Source organism: Agelaius phoeniceus, chromosome 1 (assembly GCF_051311805.1).
Source record: "Agelaius phoeniceus isolate bAgePho1 chromosome 1, bAgePho1.hap1, whole genome shotgun sequence".
Classification (NCBI taxonomy): domain Eukaryota; kingdom Metazoa; phylum Chordata; class Aves; order Passeriformes; family Icteridae; genus Agelaius; species Agelaius phoeniceus.
The window spans coordinates 131,979,759-132,006,939 of NC_135265.1; the positions used below are offsets into that span (position 1 = coordinate 131,979,759).

Consider the following 27,181-nt stretch of genomic DNA (forward strand, 5'->3'; position numbering starts at 1 on the left):
TGCAGCAGTGAACCTTGTTTCTGTGCTGTTTAAGAGATGTACATGAATGTTGCCCTCCCATGTTCTGTTTCTGCTCCTGCTCCTTTTTTTTCCCCTTCTGCCCTTAGCAGTAGCCAAGTCTTCCATTTTGCACATTCCAAGCACCACTGTGCACAGACTTGTTATTAGCAACAATTTTTAAACTGTCCATGGTATCCCCAGCCAACAGGGTAGTGGTGAGGAATGCCCTAATTTGAAAGACTTTGGAATTTGTTTGGAACTGGTTATCATTTGCTCTGCTTCCTTGCCAAGACTTTATCTGGCTGTATATTGATTCGATGTGGCCTTTGCTAACATATCAAGACTGGATTGTTTTTACCAACCAGAGGTTTTCCCAAAGAAGTACAGACAGACTAACACCTAAAATGATGGTCATTAGCAATTGTTTTAGAAAACTTCATGTACTTACAAACATGAGTGCCATATTGTTGGGTCACCACTACAAATTCCTTGTTGCTTTCTCAAATATAAAGCATGGAATGTAGAATAAAGGAAAGCTGCATTGCTGCATTGCTGAATCAGGAATAAAAGCATCAGGCACATATGAGAAAAGTTGGATTTGTGCCTTAGCATGTGTAGGATTTGTGAAGCCTGCAATGTCTTGTAGCTCACATAAAAAAAAAACCCCAAAAACAAACAAACAAACAAAAAAACTCCCAAACAAACAAAACCAAAAGGAAGCAACCAAAACCCCAGAAGAGATTTCAGCAAAAGATCTACTTATATTTCTGGTACTAACAAAGTTTAGATTCCTGTTTGCTGGTTTTGGCTTTATATTTATGTTTCACGTCAACATTTCCTCTAAGTATTTTCTTTACACTCCTAAGTTGCTAAAAATTATTAATAAAAAGCAGCTATATTAGAGTTTCAGACAGAAAACCAGGAGACCATCTGAGTAAACAGATGCTCTTATATCTGTGAGAAAGGAAAAAATGCAAGGAATATTGGAAAAAACTGTTGGAAGTAAGCAGCTCCCAAAACACAGAACTTTAAGAAGCCAGCTTTTTTATAGGTTGTGTTGCAGATGACTGTTAAAAAATGAATTACAGAAAAGCTGTGGTCTAAATTCCCCAGAATTATACATGGAAATGGAGAATGAATTCAGCATGTGAGGATAAAAACCCTTCAGCTGGAGTTTATGTCTCTTCATGTAAACCACAGAATCTCATTTTTGTTTATGAGGAGTAGAACCCATCTCTCATGGGGATTCTCTGATATGTCACCAGAACTAAACTTATATTACATTATCTGTTACCTCCTACCCAGCTATTTACTCTGTGTGCAAGAATGTAATGGATTTGATACCACAACCTTCCTGCCCTCTTTGACTCAAATTGGACTAAATCCAAGGGGAGTTCTGGCAGGACACACTGTACTCACATTTATGCATGCATGGGGTGTGTGAAGAAGTCTTGATTCCTTAGTGAGACAACCTAAAGTCTTAAGAAATTTCATGTGAATTAGCACATTATCCCTATTATGGTGTGGAGAAAAAGAAGTCCCAGCTTTCAGAGTAGCTCAGTTTAGCCCTGTTCTGTATTACACACTTCATCAGACCCGAAAAAAAATGCCTGTGGTTTTGGACAATGAACTAAAACCTTGAATTATCTTTTGGTCTTACTGTGCAATAAATTATAGAATTTACTGTCTTCTCCTCCATTTATACAGTATGATGGGAAAGATGATTAATTGACTGGTGAGTGGACTAAAAATATATCTTTTAGTCCTCTACAGAGAAAATTCTATGGTGACAGACTGATTGGACAGGAATTTATGTATGTTTGTGCTTGGAAGACAATAAAAAAATTATTTCCATAGTCTTGAGGAAACAATCCCTTTTATTGTAGAGAAGTTTGTATACACAGATGCAATGTATTTACAACCAGCTTTTCTGAAACAGATGACTGCTTAACATCCTTCACAAATCTGTCAAGAATGAAAGAAAATGAAGCTCAGAAGCCCAGCCAGCCAGCACAACACCCACATTCAGATTAATTCCCAAAGACACCTGTAATGAGAGTAGATGGTATTATTCAGAAAGGAAAAAAATAGGACTGTGACAAAGATCAGTGGATGGTTTTCAGGATTGGTTCATTCAAATGCATTGCTTAGCTTGATCTCAGAGTAGATAAACCATGAACTAAAATTTCAACAAGCAGATGGGGACCTGCCTTTTGCCAGGGATGTGGGAGAGACAGGCAGAAAGCATCTGTCCTTTCCTTCCCTGGCATCTGCAAGAACAGCTCACAGTTGCAATCTCTGAAAAGAATTTGTTGGTCCTGTGTTCCCCTGGAAAGCTCTTTTCCAGAAAAAGTCAGGAAAAGTTGCACATTTCTTCAGTAGGTAGAATGGAGTCAATGCACTAAGGGTGAGGACAGGTGTCCTGCTCAGGAGGGTGAGCACTCCCACACCAGCCCAGCCACAGCAGAGATGGCACCTTGGTGTCTTCTGGTGCCCCTCCAAACTGCCACTCAGCTCTGCACTGCCCTTTACCTGGGGTGCTGTGCAATGGCACCAGCTGAGCTTCAGCCTGTACAATCACCCCAAATGCAGAGGGAAACAAGGAGAGGTAGAGACACACATTATATTCCCTTTTCATGTTTCTTTTCAATTAAAAGTAGAAACTTCATCAAAACAAAAAGTTACATGTGCAGGAGGCACTTCTCTAGAGAAGAAATAAATACCTCACACAAACATTCACGGGTGGATGAGTCCCATGAGAAAGATTCTCAGTACAACCAGTTCAGTCATAAAAGGAATCTATACCTTCACATTGATGTATATGAGAAACAGACAAAACATATCTGCTGATGCTCAAGGAAATTACATGCTTAAGTTCCCCACAGGTTGGAAACATGTATCTTAGAATCTGCATAATTTAGTTAACACTCAGCAGAACACTGCAATATTTACAGGCACATTCCAATGGGAAAACATTTGCATGTTGAGTGTGAAAGACACAGCTTTGTCACCTAATCATGGGACTTTAAAGCAGGGATTTTGTGACCTCAAAATACTATTTGTGAAGTTAGTGGAGAGGAACAAGGTGGGTAGGCGGTAAAGAAAGTAATCAGAATTTGCTAACTTTTTTTTTTTGAGCATTAGAATGGTTTCAGGCTGGGATGAAGTGAGTCTCTGTAGACCACAGGTTCTGGCTTGTTACACATAGAGTGTTTTGTCTATTCTCATTTTCCATACTTATCCTTCCCAATTAAATATGTTTCCCATTAGCCAGGTTGATGAGAATACTGCATAAGACTAATTCTTCTTCTTGCAATCATCATCATCACTCATAGCAAAGTAACTTCAAAAATACTTGCAGAAGAGGAATGAATTGGAATGTCACTTTTTTTGACTTGGTCTGTATTCTGAAGTTGAATGTGGGCATCTGAGAAACATATTTGTAATACTTTGGAAGTTTTACAAATTAAAAAATGAAGTTACACTCTGAACCTGATTGAGAATGCAAAGTTCTACTAGCACTGTATGTCAGACATGGTGGAAAAAGCTATTTAGTGACTACTGTAACCCTAATGCTAACCAGAATTATTCTGAAAACAGTTCACTAGTTTCTGAAACTACTGTAGTTGCAGCAAATTATTAAAACTATCTACAGAATATGAGTCATACAATTTAAGTTTCAATATGTCAGCAAAACAGCAAAGTGTAACCCACAGAGGTTATATCCTGGAAGTGAAATTATCAAACTATTGCTTCAATGTCTGTAAAGTAAAGCTATCCTCCCTAGGGACACAGCACTCTCACTTATGCTGACACATAAGGTGGTGGTGGATCTTTAGCAGCTCCATTCACAGGATCATCATATGGTGGTAACAGGACCTGCAGGAAAGGAAAAAAGTTTTTATTTTTAAAAAAGAAGTCAGATGAGAAAATTTACAGAAAACATAACCCCTAAGGCCTTGTCCACAACCAATCAATCAAACCCCAAAACAACAAAAAACCTCAAACAAACCAAGAAAAAAAAACCCCAAGACAAAACCCCAAACCAAAAAAAAAAAAAGAGTAAATTATTAAGCAGGAGCAGAATAGTTAGGAAAAGAAATAATATTAGCATGAAGTTCCTCCTTTTCAATATGTATATTCATAATCTGTTTTCATTATGAAAGAAAACAGATTGCTTCTCATTTCATAGTAACCCCAGTAAAAGCTTGATTTGCTTGATTTCATCAATTCACTGCAGGTAGCTGAATTTGCTCAATCTGGCATGGCAATGATAGTGGCTGCTTCTTCTGCAGCTCTCCTCTGTCAAGAGTGCTAAACCTTATCTCCTGGAGGAGTGCTCAAACTTCCAGAGTGAGGAAAGTCCAGAAAACCTCTCCTTCTGAGCCCTCCCTGGAATAGCTAATAATTATTTTGGAGTGGGGAAAAAGAAAGTAAATGGAGAACAAATTACCCAATGTCTAAATAAATATCCAGTTTTATACTTCTGGAGTGTTCAGCCATGAGAAGAAGATCTATACTCCCAGAAGCATTTCAGTGAATCCTTCAAACATCTGACAGCAATTAGGAAATTAGGACAGGTTTAGTCATATATCAACCCCATTCACTGCAGTCCAGGCACCTTTCTAGGACATGGGAGATGTAAGTTCAGGCCACACAGGGCAGAGGAGAGATTTGAACCAAGACTCCTACTTGTTTAGGAAAGCATGCCAGCCATATGCATTTTTTAATGGCACCTGCACTGACATTAGTTAGCTTGCATGTGAAAAGACAAAGGAAGAGTTGGTCTGTGAACCCCAGCAGGGACTGAGGATAAAATAGATGTCTGAATGAAGAATGAGTGTACATTTCCTAAAATATCTCAATAACAAGTAAGAATATCACTGAAGTGCACTGTCTGAGATACTTTATGCAGCTGATGATAAACTATTCATAATGGAATTTCCAGATTTATCAGCATTGCTTCTTGGTCATTAAAGAGCATGTAAAGCTGATTGTCAAAATGTACATCGGGAATATCTATAGGGACTTCTGCCATGAGAGGATTTCACCAATTCCTATAGAAGTTGATAACCTGACTTCTGCAAAGAAACATCCATAATCATTCCTTTTGGACCTCAACCACAACATACAAAATCAGTAGGAATTGTTCTGTAGATTTAAATAGACTTTGGAACAGGCTTTTGTGGGATAGTTCCAAGTGTGATTCACATTATACTCATGTGAGTTTACAAACATGCATTGATGACCATGTGTTCAAGTACATCTGTGCATGTTGTTAAGATTACAGAATGGCTACCTTGGCATCTTCAGCCCTTAATCAGAAAAGTTTCATTACTTAGAAAAGGAAATTGTCAGAGCTGTTGCTCTTCATTAATACCATATGTTTGAGCTTGCAAATGCAGTATTTTATGCACTACACAATCTAAAAACCCTCATATTTGAAAAGCATTTAATAAATTATGTCACCCTTAAAGGCTGCAAGCATCTTATGACTATTTATCTAGTGAAATCAGAACAAGATTTAGAATTTCAAATATATATTATGATAAAAATCATAAACATATTTTGCAATGTAACCTCAGTGAATCACAATGCTAAAGCATGTTAACTGTGAAAAGCACTACAGATGAAATCCCCTCCCTAGCACTGATCACTAGTTTAATAACAGGATTTCTAGTAAAATCCTCATGTTACTAAAAAAAGTTTCTCAAATATCCTGAAACATGTTCATTCGTTTATTATGACACAATATAATTAGGAATTAAATCTGACCTAGAGATTACTCTGAAAATGAATGAAGTTCCCCTTGTGAAGATTTAGCTGTCTTACTGCACTTTTGTAATGCTAAGCCCCAACCTGTGATCCATTTCTTTCAGGTTCAGAGTCTGTTTCATCAGGTGTGACAAGAAGTGACAGCAGGCCCTGTCATCCAAAGACCTGTCCATCTTCCAGCTAATAAAGATGAGCTGATAAATAATGGATGAGACCTCTTCTTGTGCTCTGATCCTCTTTTAAATCCATGTGTCCTAAGGCTACATCAATATTATTACTTCAGCATTGAGGTTGCTGTCATTTCCAGCAGGTCTCCTGCCCTGGAGAATTAGTGATATGAGTGAACTTCTCCATTCCCTTCACTCTTTTATGAAACAAAATCTGTCTGGTAGGAGAAATGCCTCACCTCCTGGTGAGGCTTTTACATCTTGGGAGTAAGCACTCTTCATTCTGCAGACCCAAACCTCATATATGGGTCAATGGCCCTAAGGGCCCTCAGAAGACACTGTCTCACTTACCAGCAGTTCAACAAGAAGTGAGAGGAGATAGGAATGCCCATAGAAGTCTGGGCAGCTGTAGGCACACAGTTTGTAGCAATTGGGAGTGGGGCTGTGGGGGAGCCTCATCCCCAAAGGGTACAGCTGTGAAAAGCAGGTGAGCAGCATTGAAAGCAGTGAGCCATGGAGTGCCAGGTGCACTGAGCAATCACCAAAGGGAAGAGAAGGCACAAAGGGGCAATGCATGTAAGAGGAAGAATATAAAAGGTTGAGCTAAAGAACAAGAAGGGCAGCTGCTTGCAGCTTTCTGAAGTGGTATGGTGCCACTCTGTGTGGGTGAAAGATTAAAGCCTTCTGAAGTTGTATGGTGACATTCTGTGTATCATGGCTGTCTCAGCTGTGACAGACAGCAAGGAGATAATGCATTGCTATGCCTCAAACACTAATGGCCATTCAAGTGGGCAAGTTGGAACAGAACATTCCTGGAAAGGTGGGACCATACAAAGGTAGCGCAGTCCCATTCTGGAGCCAATTTTCCTGTTCTGTGGTGACCATACAACACACAGCACAAGTGCAGAAGCAGGGTTGAACAGTGGTTATATTCCTAGAGAGGACTGTGGACCACCAAGGATCCCAAACACCCCCTGACTCTTTTTGGGAACTCTCCATCAGAAACTGCATGCTCCATAGTGTTGCATCAGACACAAAGAAACTCCTCCCTGTAAGGGATCTGGGCGCTCCTCTTCTAACTTGCAGGTACATAACCTGACAAACCTTTTTGGTTTGTGGGTCCCCACCCTCAATGGAACACAACTGTAGCCATTATTTTGACCACAGACACTGACATTACAACTGTCAGGTCTTGTCACTGGATCCACAGGTGGTTATGTCTTTCCTCTCCACTATCTGCTCTTAACCATCCATCCATCCATCCATAATGGTCCTTCAAACCTAACTGAAAACATTATATGATGGCTAATGGAAGCAGATAAGTGCTGTGAATATTAATCAGCATAGATATTCAGGCAGTAGATTATGCTCTCCAGAGACAGAAAATGGAAGCCAGTCACTGAGCCAAAGGGTGAATTCAGAAACTGGAAAAATAGAAACTCACTATTCAGTCTTATCTGTGAATCTGATTGGAATGGATACAGTCTAAATTGATTGACAAAGTACAAAAGATATGTGCATATTTTTTAGGTATATAGTACCCAAGGCCGAACCTCCACTCAGACAACTGACACATTTTGTTTCACAGGCATTACATTTTTGCATTTCTTTGTTGTGAATTGAAAATTGTATGATAGTTGCCTGAGCGCTGTGGGAATCATGTTTGCAGAGTGTTTGACATTGTCACTCACAAGTTACTATAAAAATTATGAAGGACACCCATTTTTTGGTACTCAGTGATCCCTATGTGAAGACATTCTGGCTTTTTTCAGTAGACCAGCAAGCAAGTTTGGAAGATTAAATAGTTGCAGAGTTCAGTCTTATAGCATGCCTAAAATCTAAAGGACAGAAGCTCCTAGCTTATTTCACAAGCCCTATAACTGCATTATTTTTATTTAAGAAGCAAGTACCATTTTAACACCATCCTTTAAAATGCAGCCAGACGTAACATTACTCGCTGTTTGTACAATAGTCTGGTGTAAAAGCATCACAGAGAGACTCTGAAATCAGAGCACTAGGGGTCTCAAACCAAGAGGGTTCAAACCCACAGCTCCAATCTGCCATATGCATGCTCCAGATATGGGGTTTTCAGTTGGGGAGGGAGGGAAACTGGGGCTAGGTAGCCCTATGCTCAAGTGGGACGGGGAATGCTGAGTGCTGGGCTTCGTTCCCAATAGCATTTAAGCATTTTGTGATAAGCAGTCTTGTATAATATGCAGAAGGAATCCGTAACTGTCCCATAAGAAATCCTGTTCCTGACTTAGCTGGTGTCATCTGAGTGGTTTGGTTAATTGTATTACATAAGCATCTCTTTTATAAAGCACATGATACAGGATGACCTTCTCTAAAAGAAATAATTACCAAACAAGTTTGCCAATGGCTATAACATATTCAGTTAATATAAGCATATGTCATTTCATATTTTTTACATCCTGGTTAATCTGGTTTTGGAGAATAAGTTTTTTAAGGCATTGCTTAAAAATATATCTGAGGAGAAACACAGGTAAATACTTGTATATTCAAACAGTTTGTAGCTAATCTTGTCCCAACAGTGTTTTGTTTCTTTCTTTCTTTGTTTGCCTGCTTTGGGGGGCATATTGCATTATTTCAATAATCACTCCTTATCTTTGCTGCTGATTCCACATTTACTTGAACTTTCAGGAGAAAATTTTCTTTCTTCAGCACATGTATAAGTTTTCTCATATTGCTGCAGTGATTCCTGTTTGAACTCAAGCTCTTAGATCTCTTCTTTCTAAAGGAGAAAATGTGCTCAGTTCTGTATGAGTAAAATAAAATTTTGATCAATTGACTATTTCTGCATTCTTACCCAAACCTCACTGAACTCAACAGAAAACTTTAAGTGTCTCCAGAGAGCTTTGGATTGCTTTTTCCAACAGCCATTTGCATTCTCCATTGGATGGAAGGGTACTGTTGCTGCACAGAAGTTTTGAGTTTTAACAGCATTCTGTTTGGCTGCTGTATGAAACATTTGGGAGTTCCCATGACAAAAAACCTTGTTGATGTCTTGTTAGAAACACACACAGCTCTATTATACTTTTATCCAACACCTTCTTAAATGCCAAAAAAAGGCTATAGATTAAAAAGGTCTGTGATAAGTACTGATGGTTAGAGTGAGCATTCATGATGTTTTCTCAAACTTTAGCTTTTCAGTAAAAACACCTTTGCTTTATGCTGAAGGACTTCAGGTTGCATCACACAGATGACAGTAACAGGTGACAATAAATAATTGTGTGGAACTAGGGTCATTACTACTGCAATTTACTCCTGGTCTTGTCCTGGTCTGTTGCTGTTGTTTGGATCTCTGACAAATCGTTTAACTTTGCCTTAGAAGGATCTCACCTGTTTGTAAAACAGGTGTATTATTTGTTACATCTTGAAAGATGTTGGAAACATCAAGACAGAGTCAAAACTCCCTTGGATGACACTTGGATTTGACTGTATGACACAGGTGCTAAATTGTGGAAATATTTACAAACTAAATATGTATTTGCAGAAATTTCAGCCTATGCCTGAAAATGTTTATCCCAAGCTCTTCACCACAGCTCTGTATGTGCTGCACATAATTCTTCTGCAGGAGTGACTTTTACATTTTAGACACCTAAATCCTTGGGGAAGGCCAATGTGAGTGTGTGGGGAGGAAAAGAAGAGAGGGCAAAAGGAGCCCCAGGTCAAATACAAAGTGTCAGCAGGCTCAGACTGTATTCCCTGTTTATTAAAAAGAGGAGGGAGAGTGTAACCACAGGGTGAATAGTGTTAGACAGATGGGAAGAATATGCCAGAATATGCCAGTGCTGAATGCAGTGCTGAAATACAGTCACCACGTGCCTTTCCTAATGCAGGGTACATTCTCCCCTTGATAGAGCACAAGGCTGATGCATCAGGTTCAGAAACAACTGAATGGAAAGAAGAGGTTTTAAGCAGCACAAGCCTAACTGCACCAGCCCTCTGCTTTGGGCTCATTTCACCTCAGTGATTCCAGCCATGACCAACAACTGCCTTGCACCAATCTGACACCACTGTGTGCTTTGGAGAGGGTTTAATGGTGTGCAATCACATTTACTAATTTCATGTTTACTTCCCTGCTGTCCTGTCATTTACCCAGCCAAGAGCAGTGGAATTTCCTCCCACAGCTGTGGTGCTTTGAGGAGCCATTAACTGCAACTTAAAGCACGTTCAGCTGCAGTGAAGCAGCATCCAGCCTACAAACAGCTCTAGAGGGAAGGCTGCCATCAAGACCACCTGTCCCATTCAAGATAGTCCCAAATGTATTGTTGGGCTCTTGACTACACAGATGTTATGAAGATCACCTGGGGAAAACAGCAGACGTCTGTGTGCATACACAGCTATAGCCAGCTGATTGCTTCACTCTGTAGGCAGGAAAGGCTTAGGATAATTCTCCCTTTGCAATGTTTCCCTGTCAAGTTTGACAATGTGGGTTTTTTTCTGAGCAGTCTGAGCTTACAAAGGAAAATGTAAAATTAAGGTATATTTTTTTTTCTTAAAAATTTCTGAAATCCAAATCTCCTCAATTTAAGCTCTGTTGTGGAGACTCGAGCCACAAAGTGGTAGCTATTTCCTTTAGTACTTTGTGTGACAATGAGGTCTGCACTATATGTAAATATCACTGATTATTTAATCAATTTTGTATGTTATTTGAAAGTAAATAAGCCTATTAATGTAGCACTTGTTTTACTTCCTGTACAAGATTTACTGGAAGCTACTAAATACGGTGATTTTATTGAGGCTGACCCTCAGAAGTTTTCAACATTTCTCTGTGTAGGGGTAAAAGAAGTAGCATTTATCAAGAGTATCTGAAGAAATATGTTTTTTCTATAAAGAGTTTCCAAGAGTTCACAGAATCATAGAATATCCTGAGTTGGAAGGGACCCACAAGGATCATTGAAGCCCAACTCCTTGCCCTGGACAGGACCATCCCCAAGAGTCACACCATGTGCTTTAGAACATTGTCCAAATGCTTCTTGGGCTCTGTCAGGCTGATGCTGTGATCACTTCCCAGGGGAGCCTGTTCCAGTGCCCAACCAGCCTCTGGGTGAAGAACCTTTTCCTGATATCCAATCTTAACTTCCCCTGACACAATTTCAGGCCATTCCCACCGGTCACCAGAGAGAAGAGATCAATGTCTGCCACTACACTTCCCCTTGTGAGCAAGCTATAAACCTCTATGAGGTCTCCCCTCAGTCTCCTCTCCTCCAGGCTGAACAGACCAAGTGACCTCAGCCACTCCTCATACAGCTTCCCCTCCAGACCCTTCACCATGCTTGTGGCCCTCCTTTGGACACTCCCTAATAGCTTTATATCTTTCTTATATTGTGGTGCCCAAAACTGCACACAGCACCCACCAGTGGAGAAACAAGAAGTACTAAAACTAAATCCACTGAGAATTCAGTTTTCTATTTAATCCCTTAACACAAATTCACATTTTTCATTGACTGTATGAAAAGGCTGACAGCCTTCAGGAGAAGAGGGAGCTTTCTTCCAGTAGTGAAGAAAGAGGACTAACAATAACTATTATTATTATTATTATTATTATTATTATTATTATTATTATTATTATTATTATTATTACTGTTGTTATTATTATTATGTGGTGAGAAGCAGTCAGATGTTGCATACAAGGCAAGCACTGGAGACAGAAGTGGGGATTAGCTTTCAGAATGCTGCAGTTAAGCACTTGCATGTAGGAACAGCTCTCCTGGCTAAGTTTAAAGGTCCATCCAGATACAGTAATAAGTGGTGGATGATAAAGAAACAGAAGTGCAAGACAGAACAATAAAGAAATTTAGAAAGACCGGTGCAAGCATATGTAGTTACAACCTGCCCAGAATATTCTCTAAACTGTCAGAAATGTGATTGTCAAGGACTTGGGTTACTGTTCATTAAATCAATTTTTCTTTCATTGATTTTTCTAGCCTGTATTTCAATCCATGCTGATGTCTAGCACTGCAGTGTCCCCTGGTCAGCAGACCCACAGCTCATCTAGGTGTTTCATGAAGAAATGCCTTTGGTTTGCTATGAAACCTGCCAGTAGCTGTTCCACTGAGTGTCCCCTAGCTCCTTTCTAAGTCAGTGAGCCCCCCCTCTGCCACTCATGACTCTAAAGACCTCTGTTAGGTCCTCTCTTGTTCTGCCCTCTTTCATCTCACTAAGGATCCTTGCTCCCCTGCAGGGCAGTCCCCACTTACTTTCTTCACACCAAGAAACCCACTTGACAGGTTTGGGTCCAGGCTGAAGGGAGAGCTCCAAGACCAGGTTTGTGAAAGGTATGTGCTGCACATAATTCTGGGGAGGGAGCTGACCTACATTTGAGCTCAGGGAAGTGGCAGCCACTTTCACCCACCTGACCTGGTCAGAGGGTCTTCCAATGAAATCAACTGCCCTTTAGAAGCAATTCTTATAAGTAAATACTTATAAATATCTGCTTCAAATGTGCTTGTTTACAATGTAAATGGATGCTTTGGTCAAATGAGTCCAGTCAAAGCAGATGTTTCTAAGGAAGTAACACATCAATGTCTTAAAAAATGTTCGCATCTTTCTCTTCTTCTTTCTCCTTGCCCCTGGATAAGAAGAGCCCTGGGTATAGGGCCAAAACCAAAGCTTCATATCTGAGTCAAGTCTTATTTAATATTAAATGAGAAATTTTTGACTTTGCTTCATACACAGATGCTGTTATGGTTTCATTTGGATGCTTTTGTTTGCAAAATCTGTCCAAAGTATGCTAGTTAATTACTATTTAAGGATTTCATTACATGTTGTCTTTCAAATAAATCCCAAGAAATCTTCCTCTCAACGTGGACAGGAAGTATTTTCATGTTTATATGTATGTATTTCCTTTAGAAACCACACTAGAATGATTACAGATGGAGTAACTGGAAGCAGAATAGCTCAGAGATAATTTATAACCCCATTCAGCAAAGAAGTAGGATTCAGTGCTCCAAAATTATCTATGCAAAGTTAGAGCTGGTATGGCTTTTCTTTGGAAAAACTGCTTGTTTATTCCAAGCCACCAGCTCTCCAAGACACTATTTAGGAAACTTTACATGAGTTTATGAAATTCTGTAATGAAGCAGCACAATGTTTTCAGTACTCCAGATAGATGAATAAATGTATATATTTCTAGGATACAACAATATTTAGGGACAGACTGTGATTACCCTTGCGTGGGAAGAAAATTGAACTGAGGAAGCTATTGTCTTGTTTCATCATGTGCAGTCTCATAAAAGTCATGCAGAATAATGGTGTAATTACCCTCTCCATTCAGAGGCATGGAGCAACAGCCCTCTTCAGGTCACAGACACCTTTCCTACATCTTGGTCAGCCTCATACTGCTGCATCTCTAGCTGTACATCGTGATTTTGTACGGGCAGAACAGCATTATTTTTTCAATTTTTCCTTTTTTTGTTTTCAAAATGAGCACTTTCTGGGTAAGCACATGCTTTCTCAGGGTATATTCATTTACAAGTCACCCGTACTGAAGACATTGAAGCATACATCTACTCTGTGTAACAAATGGTTGATGTCTTGAGTGCAGAAAACTGAGAGATCACTACTCTTTCAGTGGACTTTTTAATTACTAAATTGCCTCTCTTTCTAACCTAATCTTTTACAATTACATCATGTATTCCACTCAAGTGTTAACAAGACAGAAAGCTGGGTATAGCTCACATGGGACACCCAAATTGTTTAACAGGACTGATGATCTCCCAAGAGTGTGGTTATCACAGCCATGCTTACATTACAGATGCTGCTGGAAAGGCTCCTGTCTGTATATAAAAAAATCTATTACTGTAAGTAAAAAAATCTATTACTGTAAGTAAATCACAACTAAAGCACCTGTCAGCCAGAAACTCTCAAAAACTTTTGCAGATTTTCTAAAATTGGTGGATGAATACCCACTCAGCCTTGGCCTTTCTGATGTTCAGTGTCTGTCCTAGAGTTATTTTAAAGCAGACTTTGCTTTCCTCATTGCTCATAAGACAGAGGAGCAAAGCCACAAGTGCTGTGCAGTTTGGAACAGACCACAGTGGACGGCCCTGTGTCCATAAAGAGTCCCAAGGGATGCTTGGGAAGAGTGCAATTGCCCTAAGGGAGCCACTAAAGTGAAAAGCAATGAGACTTAAAGCCCATAAGTTAGCTGAAACCATTAACAGCCACAGAAGGACAGACAGGCCTCCTGGCCACTGCCACACACGGGCAGCTGGGTGTCCCTCCCTGGCAGGGAGCGTGGCCTCCAGGCCATCTGAGAGCACACAGCCACCGCTGAGCACCAGCTGCCACCACTCCCCCCACCCAGCTGGGGGCTCTTCAGCATCTGGGCGCTTTGTGGGGCTGGGAGAGCTTTGTCAGAGAGCCCTGGGGAGGGAGGGACTGGGATGTGTAAGGAGCTCCTCCTCTGCTTGGCCCAGGCCAGGGCAGTGCAGGAGGATGTGATGAGGTGACACCAGATGAGGTAGTGCTGGAGCTGCAGCAGGACCACGCCTGGGGAGAGCTCTGCAGCAGGGCAGGGCTCCTGCACAGGCCAACTCTACAGTTAAAAAGCCCCAGCATGGCTCGTTTCTGCTGGGACTCTGCCTCTCACACCCTGCTGCAACTCCCTGTTTGAGCAACACCTGCCTGAGCAAATTCTCACCTCCCCCGTCCTTTGGTGCAAAGTGTAACTATGACTTGAGCCTGACCTGGAAAATTCACACACAGCTCAGCTTAACACCCATACACCCTGGGTAATGGGGATTTAAGTTGTCATTGACTTTTGCTGCACTGATATGTAGCCTTGGAATTATACTGAAGACTTTGACTTGTGTTTTGAAGCCCAAAAAGCAGCAGCTGTCAGATGGTAGTGAATCAATCCCATTAGGATAAAAAGCACTAAAGAAAGAAACACTGCAAATTTCTAAACACTGTTTTTTTCCTACATTGCAACATACCCAATTAGTGAACCCAAAAAGATTTGGAAGATTTAAATTACATGTCCCCATTTCATGTCTTCTTTTTAATCTAATTATGAACACTGAGAACAGAATTGTCTGTTTTATTGTAAATCTCTCACAAATTGTCACATATTAGTTCCAAATTCCAAATAAATAAATTTGCAAATAAATACAAATTTAAAATCTTCTGAAGAAAATAGATAAACGTATATTTTGAACTTGTAATTTAGCTCACAGGTAAATTTATAACTGCCATGACAAATGAAAATATTTTGGAAATCTTGTTTTTGAACTTAAGAGGGTATTTGCTCCAAATTGAGGTTGTTAATAGTCTATTCCAAACAGTAGAGCTGGCTTCTGACAGCAGCTACCTAATAATAGTTGACACCCATAACAAGAAGTGCAATTAGCCTAGAGCACTAAGCAACAAAGAAAACAGGCAGCATGAAGTAATTCTGACCAAAGGGAATGCTGGATTTTAATTTAAAAAATCTTCCATAAACAGGGAAAAAGTGGAAGCAAGAACTGAGAATAGATGGTTAGATGGAAAGTTTAATAAAAATAGAAAAATAAATGACCAATCTCTTCACTAAGATTAAAGGTCAGCTGACAAGGCATGGGACTTCACTGCAAGTAGAATATGAAATGCTGGAGCAGCTGAGTAGCTGTTTGTTGGCAGATACAGACCATCATGATACTTTTCTGCAATTCAGAATCAAACAGAAGAGGAAGAACTGCACACATGGCACATGCATATTACCAAGATGTGAATGGTGGCATCCATGGGGATCTTGAGGCCTCTGAAGATTCTCTCATTAAAGAAATTGCTTGTGTTATTATGTTTACAAAGTGCAATTCTGAAGAAAAACAGCTCCAGCATTTAAACCACATTTCTAGGTCTCATGTAGACTATTACATTGTATTACTAATGAATTTACTTATTGCGCTGGGTAGTTCTACTTATATCCTTTATTTCTTGTCCCTGGTTCTTCTTCCTCTTCTCTATGTCCTGCTTTACCTGCCTTTCCTCTTGCAGGTTTTACCAGACAGTTTCCAATAAGGAAGGTCAAGGGTCCTCTGCCTGGACTCCATTGTAGGAGTGAATGAATGCACTCAGAGAGTCATGCCAGGGATATTCATTTATGGTGTCAGCTCATTTTGAAATATTTCCCTGGTTACCATTCACTGCAAAAAGATATTTGTGATCTAGTGGCCCAGCAACAGTTTGTGGCACACAAACTGCCACACAAGACCAGCTACCTGGTGAGCATTGACAAGTTTGTAGGACTTTTAGGGAAAACATTTTTAAAGCAGAATTTTTCTCTGAGCTGTTTTCTACTCTGACACATACCATCCCAAATCTGGCTCAGCAGCTGGAAACCACAGGTTCCAAAGCACCTATCAGAAATAAGAGCTCTTGCTATGGTTTATCTGTCTCTGGAATCCATCTCATGCTTCAGTCTGTTTAACTGGCATGAGTCTAAGGGTCCTTCCCTCTGTCCATAGCCAAATGAATCACCAAATCAATAACACAATTATACAAAGAATGGCTCTTCCAAATTTACCAAAGAATTTCTTCCTCTGCTCAGAGAAATCATCCAGCAGGAATGAAAGACCTACTTCTGCACTTCTCAAATAGGTCTCCTATTGCTTTGAGAAAGGGAAAGCAAACAAAAGTGTTGACCAATTAATTGCAGGCTACTAAGCTGAGGCCATGTCCACAGAGGGAATATATCTGCATTTTTTAAAAAGTAACTTATTAACCATTGTGGATAAGTGTATGTAAGATAGAATCTATTGAAGCGATTTTATAAAGCACATAAAGATCTAAATCCCACTTTGAAGAGAGATTTACAGCTTTACATTTTATCCCCACTGGCAGCATGACCGGAGATGAAACTTCCATTGATTGGCTTCAGTGAGAGTTAAAAATAGACAGACTGAAATCTGTCCAAGAGCACAATAGAGCTGCTACTGCTCCAGAGAACAAATGTCTAACTTTGGGTTATCTTTTGCACCTCTACACTGGCAATTTTTCCAAACTGGATGAACATTTCCATGTACTATTGTGAAAGTTTAAACCTGTGTGGAAAATTAACCCTCATCCATGGTGCATTTGAGAAGGTGGCAGGAGAAAGCAATCCCAGATTGGGAAAGGGGGAAAAACAATCCTCAGGTTATTATAGATTGGGAAAGTGGGACAAGCAATCCTCAGATTACTGCAGGGTAATCCACTTTACTGCCATGCCAAAACCTCCTACAGACATCTCCAGAAACTGAGAGAAGTACTGGAAAAACACTTAGGAGGAAGGAGATCCATATTCCCAAGAGACTCTGCTGTCACTAATGTACACAGCTGGATTCTCAGGTCCTCAGGAGCATAAGGGTGTCACATCTTCCCCCTGCCTGGGGTCCAAGCCATTCCCCTGCCCAGCATCAGCTGGCACTCCCATGTCAGACCACAGTCTATTGATGGAGCCAAGCCAGGCATATTCACGTGGTGTCAAATTTTGATCAAAGGTCACAGAAGGAGGATCTCTCACCCAGTGGGCAGCAGGAGTATCCCATTCACAGCCTGCAGCAGGAGGAGGGATGTTTGCTCCAGATGGCAGCTTGCAAAAAGATGGCTTAAACCACTTACACTGAGTGACAAAAATCAGATTATCTGGTAGCTGATAAAAGGTTAGTTACAGATCAGATCTATGAGCATTATTTATAAGAACCAGTTTGACCAGGGGAACTAACTGGAAATTTCTGTGCTGAGAACAGAGCAAATGGGTAACATGAGGCAATTCAGATTACAGGATTGATTTTAAGACAAAATCCTCCTATAAAGAAGAAAGCTCTGGGGGTCTCACCATAAGTAGGCCATGGACCTGTAGGAGCCAATCCAAAGGAGGGCCACAAAAATGGAGAAAAGGAGGCTCCAGGGAAACCTTATAGCACCTTCCAGTATCTAAAGGGGGTCTACAAGAAAGCTGCAGTGGGATTTTTCATGACAGCATGGAGTGATAGGACAAGGGGGAATGGCTTTAAACTCAGAGTAGGTGTAAATTAGACATTAGGAAGAAATTCTTTACTGAGAGGGTGGGAAAACACTGGAGCAGGTTGCCCAGAGAAGCTGTGGATGGCTCATTCCCAGAAGTGTTCCAAGCTAGGTTGGATGAGGCTTTGAGCAGCCTGGTCTAGTGGAAGGTGTCACTGCCCATGGCAGAGGGGTTGGAACTAAATGATCTTGAAGGTCCCTTCCAACCCAAACCACTCTGTGATTCTATGATTCCATAATACTTAAAATTTTTACTCTAAACTGTAGCAATTACACCCAGTCTCATATTTAAGCTTAGATTTCTACTTCCGTTTGCACAGATTCTTTTAGCTAATACTGATGACAAGTACATAGCAAAAAACATCCCTGAAGATGAGAATGCCTGCAGGTAAGACCTGCAGCTCTGTTGGAATTCAGGTAGCAGGTTTGATTCTAAAAATGACATATTTATTTCAATAAAGAGGGCAGAGATTGACTCATATTTGTTAAGAAACTTGTAGCTCATGATTTAAAGGCATATTGGTATGAAGAAGCCCTGCTGAAAGAATTTTTCCAGCATTCATAAAAGTGGAAAAACATAACTTTAATACTAAAGTACACTTGAATGTTGGGAGAATATTATACAATTACACAGACTGTAGTGACCCATCACAGCATTTCAAAATTTTGTAAGGTTTCCTTAAGAGCTCTAAACTCTCAGAGGTCCTCAGTATTTCACTTTCAAAGCCCTTTTCTTCCATGCTTCATTTTGAAACCATTTTAAACCAACAGTGTTGTGCCTGCATTTTTTTATGGTCATGTGGAGAGGGGTTTGTATATGTTTTGGAATGCAGACATCCATGCAGAGAAAGATAATCTTCTTAAGTCTGTGATTCCAGGGGGTGAACAGAGGGAACAACTGTCTTCTGACTCACAGTGGAGAATGATGGGGATTTAACCCCACACACTGTCATTCCTTCTGAAGCTCAGAAAGAGCAGAAGAAAGAAAGAGGCTGCTCAGGAGCACATCAGCTCCTCCATCACAACCCTGAGTGCACTGTGCTGGTGGGTGCCCATGGAGCTCATCAGGGAAGGATATGAAAGAGATGGATATGGAATGTGTCACCTAAGGGTGAAGGTGCTCACCCTGACTAGAAAGAAGTAGTCAGACATGGGTTTGAATGAAGCTTGCCTCCACCTCAAATACATAATTCAAAACCCAGGCTGTTAGTGACTCTCCTCTTGCCTTCCTCCTGAGCCTTTCTGTACTCACAAAGAGGAAATTTTGAGTGATTTTTTTCTGGTTAGCTGATAAATTCCCACACAGCTCTTTCTCATTTAATGTCATCTTATTGAACTTCTTTAGAAAGATGCCTCATACCTTACAGGAACAGATTCTCACCTTATTAAAGAAGTGTAAATACTGGGAAAGGAAGAAGAGTCCAATGGTCAGAGCCCTAGCTAGGAATGCACAACCTTTCTCACAACCTGCTTTTGCTTTAGATGTCTTCTAAGAGCAAGATAAGCAAAGTTAAATTAAAGGCTCAGTCCAACAATGTCATCTGTGAAGGGGATAAAAGGGCTTCGTTTTCCCACAGAAACATTTGGTAATCACCAAGTACAAAAGTACTGAGAAGAGCTTTGGTAGCCAGGCACCTCTAAAAACAGTCTTTTGTTTTATGAAGGCAGCAGGGAAGCAGGTGGTTTTAATGTAACTTTCAAAAACTAAGTTTAGTTTCCCAGATAATCCAGCTGACACTCTCTCACTGATGAGCCAGCTGGCTCTGTGGGTTGTAGTGTTTGAAGCTGAGTTACAGCTACCTACAGGCTGAACAAAAGAACTATCAAAATCATTTAACATAAAATTCCTGGGTTTATTCAAAGTAGAGCCCAGTAAAGAAAATAGTAATACTTCTTAGGTCTCAATAAATCCATGTTTTTATACTTAAATGTCCTAGTTGCCAGCTGTGATCATGGTTTGTAAACCTTCTTATGTTTTTCTTGAAGCTTCAGGTATAGAAGACAAATAACTATGCAAGAGTTATGTCTTTCATGTAAAAGTAGTGATGGTTTACTAAGCCCTTGTGGCTGCCTGGGAATCACTCATTCCAAAGGATTACTACAGCTGACAGTCTAAAACCTCAGTGTGTGGAGACCACCCACAGTTAGGAAAACCTGAGCAAGGCAATCCTGGGATTTTACCCTGATGATCCAGAGGACCAAGTTTGTGCTGCTCTCATTCTGTAAATGGTGTAAAGAGCCTTGTTCATCAGCCCTGGGTCACCCCAGGGGCTGCTCTGGCACAGAGCCCCCAGGTGGAACTGAGCAGCTCCACGGCAACACCACTGCAAACAGAACTGGCTCTTTTCCAGAGGCCCTTTCTTCCCATAGTCCTTCAGTGCCTTCTGCAAAAAGCTTAGCAATCATGTCTTGCACATGTGCATGTAAGCACTAAACTACTATAAAGTGAACCTATTCCTTCCATACTTTGAGGTCAAAATCTGTTTATTAATTTCTTTCATGTCGATCTTTGTTTCATTTGGTCTCCTTACCATACAAACCCCATCACGTACAGGGAAATGAATCACTGAACTTCTGATGCCTTTTAGCTCCTCTCTGTGAGTTTGTAAAGCACTACACCAGATGTTAAGTGTCCTAAATCACAGTTTCTATAGATAAATCAGAATTTCACAGCAGGTGTAGACCATGGCATCCTTGAGTTCTAATCAGTCCCTCCACAGTCCAGATCATCACATGGCTGGAGAGCTCAGAACTGGAGGTAATTCCTCAGAACTGGGGCCACAAAATAAACTGTAGTTTATGATTAACACAGATTCTTTAACAGATAAAATAACATAAAATAAAATAAAATAAAATAAAATAAAATAAAATAAAATAAAACAAAACCCAGCATTTTAGCAATAAATGTAATTTGCAGCCACTGCACGCCAGTCCCCTGAGTTTCTATTCCAAACATCACCGACAAATGAGGACTGCCAAAGGAATTAAGATGGTTAACTAAAGAGTCAGAAACATAAAATAAAGCCTTTAAATGCATAATAGTACACAAATGTTTGCCATGTAACATCCTTACCGCGGTGTCATTGGTGGTAATGTACACCAGCACATCCGAGTTGTTTCTGCCATTGATGTATCGGTAACAGTTCCACACACAGCTTATCAAGTACCCCTGCAAAGAAAAGGGATTTATTATTCTGTGCAGAAAATAAACATGCATGCTTTTCTGATAGAGCATTTCCATTCTTTATAAATATGAACATCAGCACGATAGAAGCATGGGACAGTCACTTCCCTGGTTGCAGTGACTGTGAGAATGCCTGGGGGCTCTGTGAGTAATCCAGTGTCATTCCCCATACTGATAGCATTGGGGCTCTTTGGAATTGGGAAGGTTCTGGGGACACCTTACGGTGGCTTTCAATATATAAAGGGAGCTTATTAAATCAATGTATTCCATGTGACTGGAATGGTCTGGAGTCTTGGTATTCTTGCCTGACTAGAGAAAATTGCCAAAGCAAAAGCTTTTATTGACATATGAAGTTATTTCTGGCATTTTAAACATCGTTAAAAATACTGGTGGGGTTTTTTTCCCAGTGTAAAACAAAACCTCCAGTAATAGCAGCAATAAACCTACTGCAAGATCATAAACTTCACTGCTTTTGTTCTTGGAGCTTGAGTAGTGCTGCTTCCTGTCAAACAATTAGTTGTCTCCACTTTTTTAACTGGTTGGGCAAAATAGCTACCACCTCCTTCATGAGCAGGAGAGATTTAGCTTGAGTAGCAGAGATGAGCAAAGTGACTGGAAGGAAGATGAGAGGCAGGAAGATGTGGAGGAGCTGGAGTCAGATCCGCAGGATGTCGGTATCACAGCTGGCAGGACTAAAGCAGTTCTCTCTGGAGCTTTCTGCTTCCCCTTGTTGGAGGCTAGGGCTTTTCCTTTTGTTTTCTTTCAAACCAAGACACCCATGTAATCACACATGATGGTGATGAGGAGAACTTTGTATTTTGATAGTGCCCAACTTATATTTTTACTTAGTAGGTCTGCACAGAAATTCTTCCTTAAACCTAACACACATAGATTAAACTGCCAGCATTAAATTTGCATGTGTGAGTGAGTCATACTTTTGTGACTCACTTGCACTGATGGCCTTCCAAAAGCCTCTTATCCCTTTGAGCTGCCCTGTGCCTCCTCTGTCTCCAGAGCTGACACACATGAGCTGTGTTTTTCAGGATGCCACGTGATTCACTGATGGCTTGCTTGCAGATCAGGAAGGTTTTTTTTTCCACCAGGGCTGAGCTGGCTAAAATCTGGTAAATTTGCTTCCTCTTTTTTTCACAGAACCTTACAGACCCTGGATTGACTTACAGCTGTTGCAGACTTTGACAATACTTTTGGCCATCAAATGGAGAGAACAAGAGGCTTCTGGAGTGAGCTAAATCCCAAGGGAAGATTAGACATGCTCTGCAGACCAAGCTGTGGGCTGTGCAAACCTACCCCAGGCTACTGAAACAAGTAAAGGCACATACATGGAGAACTGCATCTCTTCCAGAATTAAGTAAAATGTCATTGTTAATTTAAAGTGGTAATAAGTAGTTCACCAGCTTTCAGTGCTCAGATACTATAACCTGGGAATAGCATAAGAGCCAATGCAGAACAGAGACTGAATATAGTACACTTCTGTGGGGACACAGCCTGTCTTTATAAGAAACCCTTTACATTAAGCCCACCTATTTGCAAAATTATTTCTCTACCCCTTCTGTCAAAATCCAAAGTGATGGAAGCCCTGTTTTGGATAATACAATCCTATCTAGGAGAAGCTAGTGGGAGATTTATTTTTTAATGCTCTCATTCCATGTGGTGAATAAAACACACTGAACCCCACAATGAACCTCTACAGCTTTCCCAGCTCTGAACCCTAGCTCTGCATGCACAGGCTGTTTCTCAGTGGGTGAGGTATGTTCCTTGAATGAAGGAGGCCATCAGCCAGCTCACACCAAGGAATTGGCCCTGAGACGCTGACCAGCATAGGGCAGAGAGTGGCAGCAGCTCGGAGCATGTCCCTGTCCAAGTGCTCTGGACATGTGCTGCTGGCCTGAAAACCATGACTCACAGAAACTTGTTTTCCTCAACCTGGAACTTTATTTAGCTCATTCCTAATAATTATTTTCTACCAATACTGCTGGACTGTTAAATGGGGCTCCTGATTCAGTTACCAATTTACTTTCCTGAAAGACTTGGCTGAGGTTTCTAATACTGCTTTAAAATGTGTGGTTGGACACACCGTATATAAATATATTGAATTTTATCTCAGAAGACTAATGTTCACATTTGAAATTGGTCCAAGATTAAAGGCCTCCCTTGGCCTAATCCACCCTGAGTGGATCTCCTGCCTACCACAGCACAGACTGGTGACAGACAGTGACACCTTTTGGGGGAGGCAGCCCCAAGCAACCATCACAAGAAAGGACAGGTGAGTAAAAAGGCTGAATGTAGAAACAGGCACTGTGCCTATTTCTAGCCAGCTTTTAGTCCTCCCCTTTGGATGGTGGGAAATTACTTGAGACCCTAAGGATCTGAAACTCACAAAACTTTGTCACCCTGTCTCTCACTGTTGCAGTTGCAGACTCACCTGTTAAGCTGCATAACAACAGAAATGAACTGCAGACTTGTGCTCATCAGATGCCTGACCAGAAGACTGACCAGCATCTTTGTGGAAATTAGAGGTTGTTGTATTGTGCTGCTTCTTGTAACACAGCAAGGGAAAGTCTGTGCTGATCTGGTCCCAGCAGCCCTCTGGGTAACCCCTCACTGGCAGCAAGTGCAGGGTGAGCACCACAGACCCAACAGAGCCCCCTCAGGTTGGCAGCTACCTGCACTGAATCCCATTTGACTCCCCAGCTGCTTTGAATTTTCTGTTTACAGAGCTGGGATGGGCTTCAGTAACTGGTGAAAATGAGATAAAGATCTCTACACAAACTGAAATTTATATGAAGATTTCAAATTATTGGAAGACCAGTTGACCACATGTATTTCCCATATTGGTGTTACAGAGAGAGAAACAACGGGTTGCTGTGCTGATAAAATCTGGAATTAAATCCATCTTCTCAGCACACTAGAATGTGTATCTTGTGAGTTTAAAAGGGTTGTATGAGAACAACTGCTTAGAACTGAAAGAAATGCTGTAATTGGAAAGAATTAGTATTAAACCAAACCACTGGTCTGCAACACTTTATATGGCATTTTACAGGGCCAGGACATCAGCTGTTGGCTCACAGTCACACACACTGAGGTATGCAATTTAAAGCAACTGATCCCTGTGTTAGAGATGATTCTCCCATAACTATCCTGTCATCATCAGTGCTGGGACTTGTCCTAGGCTTTTGTGGAACAGGTGACAACCTGGTGCCTATGTACTGGCATTCCTGGGAGTGGGGACCAGAGCTTGGCTCTTGGGGCTGTGTTCATGGTCCCAGCTGCTGCCCCAACAGCCCTGCAGGAAGGTAGCAGATGCCAGGTGATGTGTTGCAGGGCAGGGCTCTCCCCCTGCCAGGAAGAATGCCCTTGGACTGAGGGCACTCACCCAAATCTCTCAGGGAGAACACAGAACTTCATTCTTATCCTTTCCCATCTGCTGAGGATACCAGGACATGCAGAGTGGTCTCACCTCTGGGCTCAATACCTTGGAGATGCAGCTTACAGGCATATTATGGAGAACACATCACACTGGCAGCTACCTCTTCCCACCTACTGTTCAGAAAGAGAAAGGCCGAGGAAGAGCCCATACTCTGAAGCTGCAGAGTGCTTGGGGCAGCCTGGGGAAAAGGTTTTATCTGGCTTATTATGTTTGAACTCATCTGAGCTCATTTGAGCCTAAGGAGCTCCCCCATGATGGAGAAGTTGAAGCCTCAATTGTTCTGTCTCAGAAGCTGGGAGAGCTGAGAGGATATGATTCAAAACTCCAAACCAGCTGCAAAGGACATGATTCAAAAGTCACTGTGTTGGCTATGTGCAATTTGAAGGCTTGTGTACAAGCATAAAAATACATTTGTGCTGATGGATGTCCTTCCTCAGCCAGATAGGAAACATCTATGTTTCATGATATGCAACTCCAGTTCAGTTTCTAGACAAACACAGTGAATGGAATCATGTACTTTGTCTACTCTGAGAAGTGTTCTGTGTGAAACCACCTGAAATTCCCATTAGGTGCTTCAGATGCAAGCAAAGGATAAGGACTAAAAAGGTAAATGCTTGTGTGTGTTAGCTGGCTTTCTTACCACCCTCTCTTGTACACAAACCCATGACTGCAAAACACAAACCCAGCATATAATAATGCATAATCTTGCTTTCTGCTCAGTAGTGTTCTTCTCCAAGTGTAGCTTCACTCAAACCAAAAGTGTCATAATACCAAATATTTCTGAGGAATTAGGTGATTCTGTTTAGTATTTCCTGCCAGTTGAATGAAGCTTTTCCTACTGTAGCTTTTCCTAGGTCACAATGTTTGGTTCCTCTCCCTATTTCTAGTTGAACTCCAGAGGGAGAGGAGGCATATTTTTTTATACACAGTACCTTTACAGTTTCAATATATAAATGTGGTACCATCTGTTAAGTCTATCAGAGATGAAATGTGATGCATCTGTGTGTGTTCAGCTTTATTTGATGGAGCAGATTCTGTAAATCTGCATAGCAGCTCTTCTGGAAACATAAGAAATTCAAATGAAAATGCTAACTGGAATTTAGCATGTGTTTCTGTGTAAGTCACATATTTTGTGACTCATTTATATGATAATACATTGCTAGAATGAGCATTATATAAGCCACATATACTCTTGGAAAAAACATGTTTTACCACTTAAAAACAAAATGAGTCTTTGGCACTATTAATTTCTTATGTTTCTTGTCTCTGTAGTAAGCATTTTTGCCATTCCAATTTTAGTTGCCTTTTTTTTTAAATAAGCTTGAAGCTTTATTGACATACTTAGTCAATTAAACACCCCACCCACGTGGAGTAAAAACAAGCTGTTTGTTGCATCAGAGAAATTTTTTAGAACACATTCCCTGTGGAACCTCAAAAATCTATGGATTTATTAAATTCACACATATTTCTTAGAAGTGCAAATAGAATCAGCTGTATGGTTGTGAACATATAAGTCCAGAAAGCTGAACTCTATTGCTAAATCACAGCAGAAGAGTGAGCACAGCTTCCAACAGCACTTTAATACACCCTAGCTGTTGGGTTTCTTTTCCAAATTTTGAAGTAGCTTCAATAACCTAATCTACCTCTTTTGTCACAGTAACATTCCCTGTATATGTCATATGCATTGTCTGGAAGCAACATCTTTGGTGTCACTGTGACCCTTTGGGACTTCTCTAATCCAATGCAAAACTGCTTTGCAGAGAGAGCAAGACTAATCTGAAATAAAGTCCCACACAAGAAATACAAAACCAGCAGCACTGTGATGTGAGAAACTCACAGAAACTAGAAGGGTGCAAGAAAAGGGCAAACACACCAGCATATTTTACAAGAGGTCCAATGCTCCGGGAGCACAGGTGATTGTTTTTCCTACATTAATTTGTCTGATCTTATTCTGAGCTCCTTTTGAACTTCTGACCCACAGCAGGATGAATCTGCTACACTGGACAGTCAACCTGGATGTGGTGGTTTCACATGAGCCCTTTCCAGCTGCTCTGGGAGATGCTACATCTCCTCTTTGCCTGGTACCTGCCACCTGCAGGCCTCTTACCCACTCATTCCCTGTGTCCTTCTGTTGCCAGGTCTGACAGTTCTTTATGGTGCTCCTCCCAGGAGAGATGGCTTTGATTTATTTACCTGCTCTTCAGAATTCTTTCTGAGACAGGGCACCCACCAGAAGGGAAACCATGCTTCCAGAGATGGTGGGCATCAGAACTGGCTAAGAAATGATACAATTTATATTTTTGGGTTTTTTATTCCTTTCTTAATATTCTTGGCATTTGATTTACTTGTTTGACTAGAAAGGAGCTAAGCCAATATTTTCACAGGTCTATCTGTAACAGCTACAAGATCCCTTTTATAGGTGGTCATTCTTACTTCAGAGCCCACAGCACTGTTTGTGAAACAAGAGCATGCTTCCTCAGTGCCCACTACTTAGAATTTTTTACCACTGAGTTTCTCTACCACTTCCTTGTTCAGTCAGTCCATCCCATGAGATTCTCCTGCAAAGATTTCTTGACTAATTATTTCCCCCATTTT

At 40.8% G+C, this 27,181-nt stretch overlaps 1 protein-coding gene across 1 annotated transcript in view; it reads right to left on the reverse strand.

The window, feature by feature from the left end:
• Window positions 1–1,859: 1,859 nt before the first annotated feature.
• The window catches only part of LAPTM4B (lysosomal protein transmembrane 4 beta), a 59,606-nt gene continuing 34,284 nt past the window's right edge, over window positions 1,860–27,181 (reverse strand). The window contains exons 6-7 of the mRNA XM_054635671.2: window positions 21,028–21,123; window positions 1,860–3,879 (exon numbers count right to left, since the gene is read on the reverse strand). Coding sequence (XP_054491646.1) covers window positions 3,805–3,879; window positions 21,028–21,123 — 171 coding nt within the window. The 3' untranslated portion in view covers window positions 1,860–3,804. The remainder of the gene's footprint in view (window positions 3,880–21,027; window positions 21,124–27,181) is intronic.